At 41.9% G+C, this 13,375-nt stretch overlaps 1 protein-coding gene across 1 annotated transcript; it reads right to left on the bottom strand.

Moving 5' to 3' along the window:
- Positions 1 to 4,999: 4,999 nt before the first annotated feature.
- Positions 5,000 to 12,770, bottom strand: btg1 (B-cell translocation gene 1, anti-proliferative). The gene is made up of 2 exons (XM_041977334.1): positions 12,336 to 12,770; positions 5,000 to 9,390 (listed from the first exon to the last, which is right to left on the bottom strand). The coding sequence occupies exons 1-2, from the start codon at positions 12,478 to 12,480 to the stop codon at positions 8,999 to 9,001; spliced, it is 537 nt and encodes a 178-aa protein (XP_041833268.1). The 5' UTR covers positions 12,481 to 12,770; the 3' UTR covers positions 5,000 to 8,998.
- Positions 12,771 to 13,375: the final 605 nt, after the last annotated feature.

Raw genomic sequence — 13,375 nt, 5'->3', positions numbered from 1 at the left:
AAAGCCATTGTGCAAACATATTTTATTTTAAGAATGACAGTCTGCATATGAGATGTAGGAGGGATTTTGACACTAGTGGTTTTAGTCCTGGAGAAGTTTAATTTAAGTGTTAGACCAGTGTTTTTGCAGCTTTACTTTTCTTCACTGTTTTGATGCTTTGGGTACTGAAACAACTTGGATATGTTTAACAAAAAGAAGATGGTTTGTCCAGACATCCACCTTTTAAAATATTAACAATGCCCATTCTACTAAAAGGTATCCAGAGTGTTCCAGACTTATGTGTAGTCCTGATAAAGTAGCAGGAGTCTGGGCAGGAGTGGCAGACAGACTAAATTAGCAGCTCTCTGCTGAGTATAATGAAGCTTTAAGGTTAAGGGTTAGCGGGCTGGGATTTAGGTCATAGGGAGTTGAAGTAAAACAGACTTAAATAGAAAGTAAATTTTTTGTAAACTCAGGAAGTTACAAATATTTGTGGTGATGTGTCATAATCATGCTTTCCAGTACATGTTGCATTGTGACATTTTTTGACATCTTTTTGTTCTCAGACTGGTAAAGTTTTCCTCGCTTAGACTTAAACACGACTGTTGCCTGCAAACTGAGACATCCTCTATTATATGATACCCACTGGGGTCCTTCACCTTAACCCAATAAGGCCTGATGCAAGAGTGTGGAATGGATTCCTCTGCTGAGTGAGTGTTAGCTGAATGGTGACACCGGTAGCCTGGAGAGGAAGGTACAAAGATAGACAGCAAAGTGGTGGGAAGCGACTGAAAGAGTGGTGGTGATATAAGAGGAATCTGAATAGAAAGAGGATAAACACCATAATGGAGAGATAAAGATGGCAAGTATTGGAATGAACTGTTGTTGCTGAACTGGAGTAAGGATAAGAAGATATAGAAAGTGGCTGAAGATGGACTGTGAAGAGATAGTGATCAAATCAAATGCACTTTCTGAAATCATCCTCTCTGTTGACATAAAAAGACTTGAATCAGAAGTGAGTGGAAAAAAATGGTTGGTCTGAGTGACAGAAAGATGATAGTGAGAAATGTCTCACCACCTTGAAACTTTCTGCTGTCACAGCCATGTAAATATTACTTCATTCACAGAACTATTTGCAACTGTTTCTTTTAATAGCCACCTTTGATTTTCGAGACCACCTGACAGTCAGAGTCCAGTGGTTCGGTTTGTCAGTTGTGACCAAGCCTCATTGCTTCAGATCTCCATTACCATGAAAACCAGCTTTGCTAATTCACTTTGCTTAGTGGAATAAATCTATATGTTGAAGTTCACTAAAAGTTGAATATGACCCTGAAACACTTTAATATTCCCTCATATTAAGTACATTACATTCAATGGCAGCTGTAACTGAACTTATGGAAAAATTAATAAAAAATAAATAATAGGAACAACTGCAATTTTCCTCTTCTACCAGGAGACTGGGACTCATCCAGTCAGCTACTATTTTGCTACATCCCCAGCCAATTTATTAATGCCATCTCCCCAACATTTCTTGCACTCATGCAACTTCACATCATCACACTCCCACCTCCGTGCTTTTCTGTTTGGACTTCTTTGTGACAGTGTTGGCCAGGTACATGCCAAACATGCTGGGCTCTATTTGAACAAGCTGAAGCCAGCCTGAGCTAGAAAACAACACATGTGTGGTGTCTTTCAAGAAATTATAAAAGATCCTATATTCCCAGCTATTAAAGCAAAATTTTCCCCATTTTCCTCTTGTTGACATCCACAGGTGTTTCTGAGGTCCAGTTCAATACTCAAACTAAATTCCTCCCAACATCTTTTCTGAATACAAACAGCTCTTATCTGTTGTATACATCTCTGTCATTTCACTCAGAAAGGAATCTTCCAAACTAAAACCACTTTTTGACTGTACCTCTATTTCAGGACAACTGCTTCTTCTACTGAATAACATCTGTCTGCAGCATCACCTATAGCCCCATCCTTTGGCGAAATCCAGTGTCTGATTTAGGTTTCTTTTTTGTAGCTTCTTTTTTCATAGCATCAAATTTGGTTTGCAGGTGAAGGGAAATACGTTATCTATATCTATATCTATATCTGATGCAACTGTTCTTTGACTGATTTTTAGTCACTAACTGGTCTTCTTGTATCTGTTTCCATCTTTGAGGTCTTGCAATTAGATATTCTGAACTTCTCTAAGAAATACCCATGTGGAGCTGCTATGTGGCCAAAAGATGCAAAACTGGGAATGTTTCAAAGTAACTGCCAAAGTTTTGTGGAATACAATCAAAATTCTCCCTTCTTCTTAGTGATCACAGGCTCTATAACTTTTCTGAATGGTCACGTGTCTTCTTTGGGGTCAATTAAGTGTTTTAAAGCTTTAAATTATTATAATTTAAAAATGCTATAAAACATAGTGTTTTAAGAACTAGTTGACAAAACCTCTGGAGCAAAGTCTAACTCAATCACAGGGAATCTAAAGATACGTGTGCACACAGGGAAGAAGTCACTAGTTTAAAAAACCATTACAGCACCATACTCACACCATCATGTCTGTCCATTGTTCAACTGTTATTCTAGATTCCCCGAAAAGCCCTCCCTTCATCAGTCTACCCAGCATTAGTGACGTGGGCTGCCCAAGCAGAATGTCTTTGTCCCCACTGTTGTTTCTTTCATTCATTGTCCATTTTTGGATGCTGCTGGGAAAGGGCGGGTGCTGCGAGGGCAAAGCAGATGTCAGTCCTGAGGATGAATAGTGCCCTGAGGGGAGGGAGAGAGATAGCTGGAGAAGCCTTTATACCCTGGAGACCAATGCAGGCAGAGCAGGGATCTATTTCAAAGAGGAATCAGCTTGTCCTTGGCCTCTGAGTGATGCATACACCCATGAGATACACCAGGATACAAATGCAGTGGAAACCAAATCCATTCTTCTTTTAGACAGTTTCAACATGCCTTGATGGGGAAGCTTTGTGCTGAATATTTTGCTGCTGCGTTCACTAATTACTGATTTAAAATAACAGTGTTACACATAAGTTATTTTTGCGTTTTCTTTGTGCACAAGCTTTTTTTTCCCTCTGCCTCTGACGTCTAGATGCTGTACAGCACAAAAATAGACACAAAACCTGCTACTGTGGGGTGCATTTGCAAAATGCTGTGACTTGTGTGGCTCCAGCTTAGCTTTTGTCCTTTAAACGGAAAAGCAGAAGCACATGCGCTCTGCAGGAGGGCTATACCCTGTCATCTTGCTTGGCAGTAAAGCAGGTCCCAGATGTCTGCCTCACTGTAGCAGACAGGCTCATACACTTACTCACCATGCCTTTGTTCTCGGACAGCAGCATATTGCTTGTGTACAGCATTCAGGGCAGGGCAGGGAACACTTGTGTTTTGTCTTAGAGTTGGCAACTACTCAGTCTGGCGCAACCTTTAACTTTATCTCTCCACAGATCGTTTCCTTATAGTTCTACGGTAATCAGCCACACCTTCAGGGACTTCTACCTAATCAAACCATCTCTGTTGCTATGTGAATGAAGAGTAAAAGCAGAAAGCATTACACTGCTGTTTCATCAGTGCCGAGCTAAGATGCAAATGCAATACTTAGACAATTTGATGATACTCGTGCAAGTTGAGAAGTAACTGGGGCAAAGTCCCATGCCAAGAGCTTAAGTACTGAGTCAGATAAAATTCTAATGAAGTTGGTTTAAATTGAGCTGAAATCTGGTCACATGTTCTCTCATGACTTTTACATTAATTATATCTTTAGCACAGCCACTGCACTCCACTTCTTATTTCTCTTCACTGTTAAAACATCCAAAACAGCTTGCTTAAAGGAGCTGTTGCAAAACCTTGTTTGGGGAATATTGCTAAATCCTCTGAAATCTGACTCTTTTGTGTTTGTGTTTCTGTTCGATGGTTCTTTATTCACTTCTCTTCCAGAATATGCTTTCGTAAACAAACTCCACTGAGCCATATAACCAACCACACCCTGGGAAACTTTAACCTGATTACACAAAGAGCCGACGGGGATTTTAGGAGTGTGCAACACCAAGTTTAGAAAAAGAGACCTGAAAGGAATGAGCCTAAATATGACAAGTGTTTCATGCTGACAGCCATCTCCGTTTTGTGGAATTGCACCTCCAGCTGCGAAGCCTCATCCCAGTCAGTGTTTGGAGAGGCAAAGCTTAACTTATACACAAGCCAGGTCACCTCCCCTTTCTGAGCCCTAAACTCGTGCTAAACCAGCTCCTCTTGTTTCTTCCTTTGTCTGAGTGTCAAAGAGATCTACGTTTTTCTTTTTAATGCCTGCTGCTTGGCAACCCTGGGGGCTTCAGGGTGCTGCAAAGGATTGCAGTCTTAATCCAAAGTTTGGGTTTTTGCAGAGTCAGTTGTTTCAGCTTCAGAAGCATTGTACATATTGGAGCCTGAGCAGAGTTAGCAATTTCAGAGAACCGAACTTTACGGCACCATCTGTCGCATCATTTCACTGGAAATGTAAAAGCCCTGTCAACCTTAGGTATATAAAAGTCATGAGGTGTATTTGTAGATTCATGTGCGTGAGCAGTTTGATGTGAAATCATTAGGTTTGCAAATGAAAACAGGCAGCAAGCCAGTAGAATAATAGCTGGAACATTACAGACAGGCTTCCGGCCAATGAGTGAAGCTAAATGAGTTTAGATGTCATCTATAACACCTAAAAATAGTTTTATTCATATTAAGATTAATAGCAGGCCACTATCAGCTGATAGATGGTTGATGTGCAACCTAAAATATCTTAAAGGCATCACAAGGGAATCAAATATTGATGCTTGGCCATTAATTTAAGCTTTTTCTAGTATTTTCTGAACAAGGCACACTCAGTGTTGCAGCTGAAATGCCACCCAGTCCCCAATGAGGCCACATCTGATTAGATATAACTCCTAATGCTCGTCATCAAAACCCTTCTTTGCAATATTATACATAAAGCTAACATTTGATTCTGAATTATAAATACTGATTAGCAGATAAAAGACAAATTGCACAGAAATTATGATGCCAAGATAGGAAATCTTTTATTACAGAGAAAAAAAAGAAAAAAAAAAAAAACTTCTTTCAAAATATAGAAATCTGTACAACTTCCGCACAATCAATTTACATGAACTGTACAAATTTACAGCAGTTCATCACAACATACCCAAGGAAAAGAAACTGAACACGATAAAGATGTACTAACATGAGATCACAAGATACAGCTTTTCTTCTTGGGTAAGCTCAAGATTTTTTTGTCTATTTTATTGTTTTATATGTAAATAGAAAAAAAGAAAAACAAAGAAAAAAAAAACAAAACAAAAAAAGAAGAAAGAAAACAAAAACAAAAGGATACGTCTACACTTACAGATCATGGAAACTAAGTTGTTTTCTTTTTTACCAAAACTTTGGTCCTTGCCAACACTCCCATCACAAATGGCTTCACTTACGAAAAGCATAATCCATGTTAAAAGATGAAATACAAAAACAGAAGACATCTAAAAACACCTCAGGATAGCAATTATTGGCACTTCCCATGTGTAATGTTATGCACTCTACCATTTGTTGTACAGTTAACAATACATTCTACTATAATGTAAAACACCTCAAATGTGAAAGTGGCAATAATTCAGCTGATCGATGACGACAATATTGACAACCTTCCGGTTCCATATCTTAACATGTACAACTTTTCAATAAGAGTATTAAATGTCCGAGGCCTGAGTTTGGCAATACATTCCAGGAGAGACTCCTCGCGTCTCAAGAAGAAAAAAAAAAGTCACAACTTCAACTTGACATTTAGTGCATTTATGTGCTATTTTTACCTCTGAATACTCAAAGCACTCAACAACAATTCTGTAACCTATGTGCGCATAAGCTGAATGGATTCCATTTAAATAATCAATATTACTAAAACCAATTTTGGGGTGATGGAACAATTCAGAAGGTGCCAGAGGGGGGGTTTGGATTGATTTTCTTTTTTTTACTTTTTTGTTGCTCTAAAACCTGTTTAAAAGTGGATTATATCAAACTAAAAATCCTCTTTTAAGAAATAAAAAAAGAGGATGTAGAGGAGAACATAGGGGATGAGTGGAGCGATGAAGCTTACCAGTGTGACTAGAAAAAGTGAGACGAGACGATCATCTTGCGTCTGAAATATAGACCAAATCTCAAAATGTCTTGACTTTTAAAAAAAAAAAAAAAAAAAAAAGTAAGAAGAAAAAAAAAAATCTATAGTGGAGCAGCATGGTTTCATAAAACTGGTGTCCACCATGGAAACTGAAGCTCTGGGCTCCCATCCCAGCAGCCTCCCATCCATCTGGCCAACATGGAATCACTGCTTTTCACAGATTGCTGAAGGGAGTATCAGCAGAGAGAGGGGGGGGGGGGGGACAGTTTGGTGGGGGTGTGGTTGCAGTGCATCAAAGGCTATAGCTATATTACCCATGATCCTCTCAGGCTTAGTGGAGCTTAAACACCCATAGGTCTGGTGATGAGTGACGAACCAGCCTGCCGTGACAGATTTGGCCAGCAGCTAAGGTCTGTGCAACACCCCAGCATCTGTTCCACCACGCCATCAACCACCAGAACCATGAGCGTGGTGGTGGTGGTGGTGGTGGGGGGATGCATCAGAAAGCCTCCACATCCTTTCATATGCATGTAAACAAAGTCGCAACGCAAATTCAAAAATGAAGTGCAGCGTGATCCAGTGAGATGAAAACAATGGCCCAGTACCCTCAATTCTTCATCTTAGATCCACGTTTCCTCGTCTCTCACTAGACCCCCTCATGCAGCTTGAGCACGCCAGGCGCGTGTGCTGGTTATCCATCACTGCTGTGGGAGGGCGTAGGGCTTCTGGTCAGGGTGGGAGACATTGAACAAGTCCAGATGGGGGGAGGCTGGAGGGATTTTAGCTGCCCTGGACTAAATAGTCCGGCCCTGGCCCCCCCCCGGGTTCTCTCACACCAGCTCCCCCACCCCGACCGTCCTTACCCAGCTCCCCACAGTGATGAATGATGATATGTGTCACATTAAGTCTACCTGCATCCACAGGGGGTCGGCTAGCAGCATGCTGGCTTGCTTGCTTTTGGCTGAACAGGAGGTCTGAGCCGAGGGGTGATATATGGCAGTTGAGTCACTATGCCCCACACCAGCAGGGAGGGGTGATGGGAGGACTGAAGCTGCCAAGTTGGAAAGAGGACACCTCTAGTGAGGATCCAGGCAGCACAATGCACCTGGCCAGGTCCTCATAAGCCTGATGTTACTTTAGTATCACAAATGGCTCATAATTCATTAAAAAAGAAAGGTCTCCATAAGGCAGTGTACCTCCAGTTAACACAACCACATCTCGCTATTACGCAACGAAAACAGAGCGGGGGACCAGACCTGGTGGGTTTCATCACAACAGGGGTGCTACAGACCTCTTTTAGGCCAAAATCTCACATTTCTTACTCTGTCAAGATCTTTCCAACATATTTTTTTTCCTTCTTCAAAAATCAGCAAAAAAAAAAATAAAATAAATAAAATTTTTAAAAAAAGCCACCGGTGTGTTTGGGAAACAGCTTGTGCCAGAGTCAGCAGTGCCATATGAAACAATGATGGAGGTTGTCTAACATACCACCAGGAATACTCTCCATCCAGCTGTGAAATGTTCACAATTACAGTGTTAAAGGTTTCCAAATCCAGGGTTGCACCCTCCCAAATCTGAGCAAAAAAATGGGAGCTACAGTATGAACAAACGGCTAAAACTGGGAAGTCTGGGAAAAGCTGACAGTCGAATGGATGGAATGCAGGCGATTTTTCTCTAAGAAGTACACATCCCACACAATCTCATGTCAAAGTGCATTCAATGACAACTCGAACTGGGCCACACGACCAACGTTTGGGTAAACAGCACCCCCTCTCCTTTTTGCTACACTTCAAAGTTTTGGTAATACAGGAGGTGACAAAGTGGTGGTGGTGGGGGGGGGGTAAAGGGGGCAAATATCAGCAACACAGAACTTGATTGTGAACTTCAACAACATTCATTAACTTCTGGAAGAGGCAGGAGACAGATCCCTCCCCCTCAGTCCTTCCCATGAAAGCTAAACATACACGGATAATGGGAAGGCGACAGTGCAATGGGACACGCCGGTATCCATAGGTAACAGGTGCCACAACACATTCCACTTGCGCTCACATACAGGCAAGAAGGCCGGGATGTTTCTAAAATTCACTGTTGGTAAAGAAGGGGGGAGGAAGAGAAGCTTAAACCACAAGCTGCCCCCTCAGAGCTGCAAGATAGAGAAAATGTTTCCCTGTGGTCCAAAAACAAAAAAATAGAGATGCTCTCATTTGTTTCTCTACCTTGAGCTTGGATTGCAGTGGGTGCAGGCCAAGCCTCAACTTCCTCCCCACCCAGGAAACATACAACTGAGAAACAAACATGTAGAGATAAAAAAAAAGTGTTAAATCCTGGAAAAAAAATCTTTACAATTTGGACTCTGGTGTTTTTTGCAGTGGTGTGTTGAACATGTACCCATAGAAACCACAAGTAAGAAAAGTGCAAAGTCTATGCGGATAGCCCCTTCAGAGGTGGAGCCTAACAAGGTTTTGAATGTGAGGAGGGGGAGGGTGGGGGGAGTGCAGAGCCAGTCTCCATGTGGGGGTGTTCCTGGTTGGTTTGTTGGTTTAGCTGCCCCAACAGTTCAATTTCCACAAAGCCTCTCCTAAAATAAAATAAAATGATAAAAAAAAAAAACAAACAAAAAAAAAACAGAGTGCCCAGCTGAACCACTGACAACACAACAGATAACGGGGATTTAAAAAAAAAAAAAAAAAAAAAAAAAAAAAAACTACTAGGTTTCCATCACCTGGATGATAGGCCACATCCTGTGTTTCTTTTTTTCCTTTTGCCTTTTTTTTCTTATTTCACTATTTCATTTCATTTTCTTAGCTTTAAAAAGGCTCACCATGATCTGACCAGCCACGGCGTGACCCTGAACAAAAGTAGGCTGGGGGAGGTGACAGTGTGCCCCCTTTAACTGGACACTGTCATCATATTATTGTAGGCTTTGGAGGGACTGGTTCTGCCCAGAACCCTCAGTTCATCCTTGCAGCTGAGGTGACTTTCCACCATGGAGCTTCCTGAGGTGGAGCTGGTGGTGGCCGACACTGGCATTCCAACCGGACCCGGCTGTGACTCATACAGGACGCAGATGGAGCCGTCCTCGCCGATGCGATAGGACACCTCAAAGGGGTCCACCCAGAGCGTGAGCTCACTGGGCAGCAGCAGGTAGAGTTGCTGGATGGTCAGGCCGATGCGCTGGCCCGCCTGCCCCACCAGTGGGTCCATCTTGTGGTTGATGCGGATGCAGCGGTAACCCGAGCCCTTGCAGGGCCTATCTGGGAACCAGTGGTGCTGATATTGTTCTGCAGGGAGAAAAAGAAGAAGATATGGACAAAGTTAAGATTTAGTTCAACAAATGCAGTGATGATTATCTGAAAACAATTACACATATTTTTATTTTCATAAGTTCTTAATAGTCCTATTGACACTCTCAGCTCTTTATTGTGTTTTTTATTATGAGGAAACAAGTGGGTATAATCTCTTTTTTAACCTATTAGTTCCAATCAAATACATAAAATCATACAAACTAAACCCTTTACTATCTATATAATGAAGTCTATTTATCCTCTGAATATTGACAGTAAATGTAAGATTCTGCCTCTATCCACTAAAAAGAATATACCAGTAGAAAAGGGGTTATTGTGTGTTGATGTGATAGAAAGGAAAGAAAAACACATCACCACCTGTTACAGGTCTGATAAGCAGCCATAAACAAGCAGCCAGCGGCACACCGAGCCTATGTGACAAAAAAGACTGCCACTGAATTGCACAATCCCTCCCCAGGCCGTGGGTGTCAGAAAGCCTCCAATGACTGGCTGAACAAAAACCACTAAAACTGTCCCAGACAGCCATCTGGGACACACAGCTCCGCCTCTTAAAGGGAGAGGGCCTTATTTCCCTCCCGCTCATCTTTGTGGAAGTTTCAGAGGTTCAGTGAAACTAGTGGACAACAATGAGTGGACAACACTCTCGGTATGACGAAAGTTACTGGCTATGTACAAACAAGGAAAAATACCACAGTTGATTGTACTTTGTTATTTTACTTTGTGTTTACTGCTAGCACATAAATAACCTTCCAATTAATTTCCCCCAGATTCACCTCTTTTGTTTCAACCTTTTATTTACCAACCTCCTCATTTTAAAAGGAACACACCTACCCCTATTTTACTCTGCCAGGGCTCATCCATATTGAATTCCTATTGATTGGGGGCTGCATTGTGCCCAGTAAAACATGGTTTAAAGGAAGCAGGCCAGCATTCAGTCTAAGACCCGGAGGCCACCTGTATGCATCCACAGGATAATAATAAACACCCCCCTCCCTTCCTCCTTTTCCTCCCCCAGTGCCTTATCACAGACGGCTGTATACTGCCGAGCTAATGGAGGGGCTGGCACTCATGAAAGAGCACAAGGAGCTGGATGGGCTTTCATTCTCAGCCACAAAAGCAGCTGCCCACAAACCCTGAAGCAGCTGGGAAATGATCAGCTCAGCAGGGCCTATTCTTAAAAATGAGGGCACTCGGGAGGAGGAGGGGGCGTGGAGCAGACGAGTATGTGCTTAACTTAAAGAGTTTAACCATGGAAGACGCATTACGTGGGGCTGCCCTGGCCCTTCTGGCAGGTCGATGGGTATTTTCCATCAACAACTTTCCATATAGTAACCCAATCCCGTCCCTCATAACACTGAACATAACCAATTATGCAACTATCACGGTTGTTGTCTGAACACTGGGACAAACTTCCCCCTACTTCCTTTCGCCCAGCATCAACCAAAGGAGCCAGGCTCTTGGCTTTTCAGTATGCAGACACAATAGTGTGCAACTGTGATGACTCTGAGCACAAAGAGCTCCAACTGGCTTAGTTTAGTAGCACTGAGCCCCACAGGGTACTAGCTCACATTTGTTTTGTTTTCACACATTGCTCCAAAAATACCATTTTAATCAATTCTGAGCCAAAAAAAAAACCTTTTCATTACTCATTAAAAATGAAAGTATTCATATTATTCCTACTAAATGAAGCTTGAGTCTGGTTTAGTTTGAGTGGATAGTTTTCCATATGTCCACCAGAACACCTCCCCTCCCCCACGCAGCCTGTCTCAGTTTTATCTGTTTACAAACACCACAATGGACATAAGGCTTTTCAGCAATCTAGCTTAACATTTCCCACTGATAAATAGTTATTTTCACTTACAAAATGCTCATAAACAAAAATAAACGGTATCGTAAAGTATTTGTTTAGACCGTGAGTTCATTTAGTTGCCACTTGTTATAAAAGATGTTTTGTTCTGGTTGGGGACATTCCTATCTCCAAAGAGCTGAGGCTCTTCCATAGAAAATATAGGTCATCTGCTGTTGCACGTAACTGGAATGAGGCAGATGTATGGCAGCTTTAGAGCTCTGAGCCTGGAATGTTTTTACAGCAGGAAATGAGACACAAGCTGCTCTGTTTAGAAAAACTGCCATAATCCTCAAAAACACTCGAACCAGTTCCCTTAGAATAACGGGGCGCACAGATTAAACTCGCCTCCACATAAAAACAAATATATGAATTTCCACATAGGATCATGTTTTATATAAATGTTTTTAATTAAAGTGGAATAAAAAAAATCAACCTTGACTAAAGCCATGAAGAAACATAAGATGGTCGCTAAGGAGATTTTTCACTATAAAACGCGCAAAACTCGCATTAACGTCACATAAAAAACTCAAAAGCTGCTTTTAATTTTAGTAATTAGTCAGTAAAATGAGGCAAACGTACATGTTTAATTATTAACCCGTTTCTTTCTAAGCATTACGTAATTGGGCAGCCTCAGCCGTCTCACTGGGGACTGTTTTGCTCGGAGCCTCTGTTCTGTGAGCTTCATCGACCGAGGAACACTTCCTTATCTGAGCGTCTCTTGTCCCCACCCCCACTCTTCATCACAAAAAACGGTCACACTTAACCATAAACCCTATTTTTGTGTAACATTGACCGTTTATATGACTGCAATCATCGAGTGCTAACCCAGTAGGTTCATACTTTGATGTGTCCTCGCCTCTCCGACGTGCGCAAACAGCGGTGCGCATTGGTCGCGCTAATAGTGATACTTCGGAGAACAAAGAAAGGCTTCTTCTCACATCTTTAACAGCTTAAATGCGAAGACTTTTTACAAAAACAAAGCACTAACTTCGTGTGAAGACGAGTTTTACATTATGGAACACTCCAAAGGGCGTCTTGAAAGCGCATATGGAAAATTTTCTTGTTTCCTTACCTGCCAAAATATCCTGTAAGCTTTGGCTGAACGTTTGGACCTGTCGATCGTTTACGTGTCCTTTTACCCTCAGAAATCTCGACAGAAATCCGACGGCGGCGTTGATCTCTGGTTTCATCGTTCCCCGGGCACAAAGGGTATGCATTGAGAAAGGCAACAGCGACGATCCGTGCGCTTTTTTCTTTTCTTTCTACGTGTTGGTCCGACTGTTCGTCTTCCCTTCCAGTTTTGAGCAGCGATCCTTATCTATTGGCGCTTCTGTTGTTTTTCTTGGCATTTATTAGTCGAGGTAGAGGAAGGTTTTTGTCAGAGAGGATCCGTGATCGTGGGACGGCGCAGTGCTGAGAAATAGAGGCTCGTTTGTTGGTAAATACAAGGGGGGTTGGGAGGGGGTCCCTTGTGGAAACTTCAGCCAACCCTCGCTGCTAGTTTTCTTCTTCCACAATGAGACTCGGTCTTAGGGGAACCGGCTTTTATAATGCCCCCTCCTTCCCACTGCTTCGTCATAGGAAGCTACGACAACAACAGCTCTCCAATCCGCAGCTCGACCACACTGACGAGCCACATTTAGGAGGAGTGCAACGTTCACGTCACAGAGCTGAAAATAAACAGAGCTGCTCAGTGTGAAACCGTGCTGCATTCCCGAACTGTCGGACATAAAAGAAAGAAGGGGGGCCTTGATTTATTCCCCGAGGCAATGCCAACAAACATACTTAAAATTGTTGACCACGAAATGATGGAGAATGATGAACAGAGAGCAATATGTATGACCAAGAAGTGAAAGAATGACTACAAAACATACAAAATTAACTGAACTTGACACAGTGACACTTTTTATATTGACTTTCTTGCAAATGATGAAAAAAAATGCAGAAATAAACAGTAAAACACACAAAAGTAAAAAAAAAAAAAACAAGTGTAATCACCACAAAAAGCTACGGAATTGGCCCAATGTGACATTTAGTGGCTCAGTTTGACATTTCTAAAGGTCACAGTGAAACACAGATAATAAAAATAATTTTTCGTTAGAAGGCGTCACA

The sequence above is a fragment of the Melanotaenia boesemani genome, chromosome 23 (genome assembly GCF_017639745.1).
Source record: "Melanotaenia boesemani isolate fMelBoe1 chromosome 23, fMelBoe1.pri, whole genome shotgun sequence".
Taxonomy (NCBI): Eukaryota; Metazoa; Chordata; class Actinopteri; order Atheriniformes; family Melanotaeniidae; genus Melanotaenia; species Melanotaenia boesemani.
Note: the sequence above shows the minus strand (reverse complement) of the source record. Positions and strands in the feature narration are given on the sequence as shown.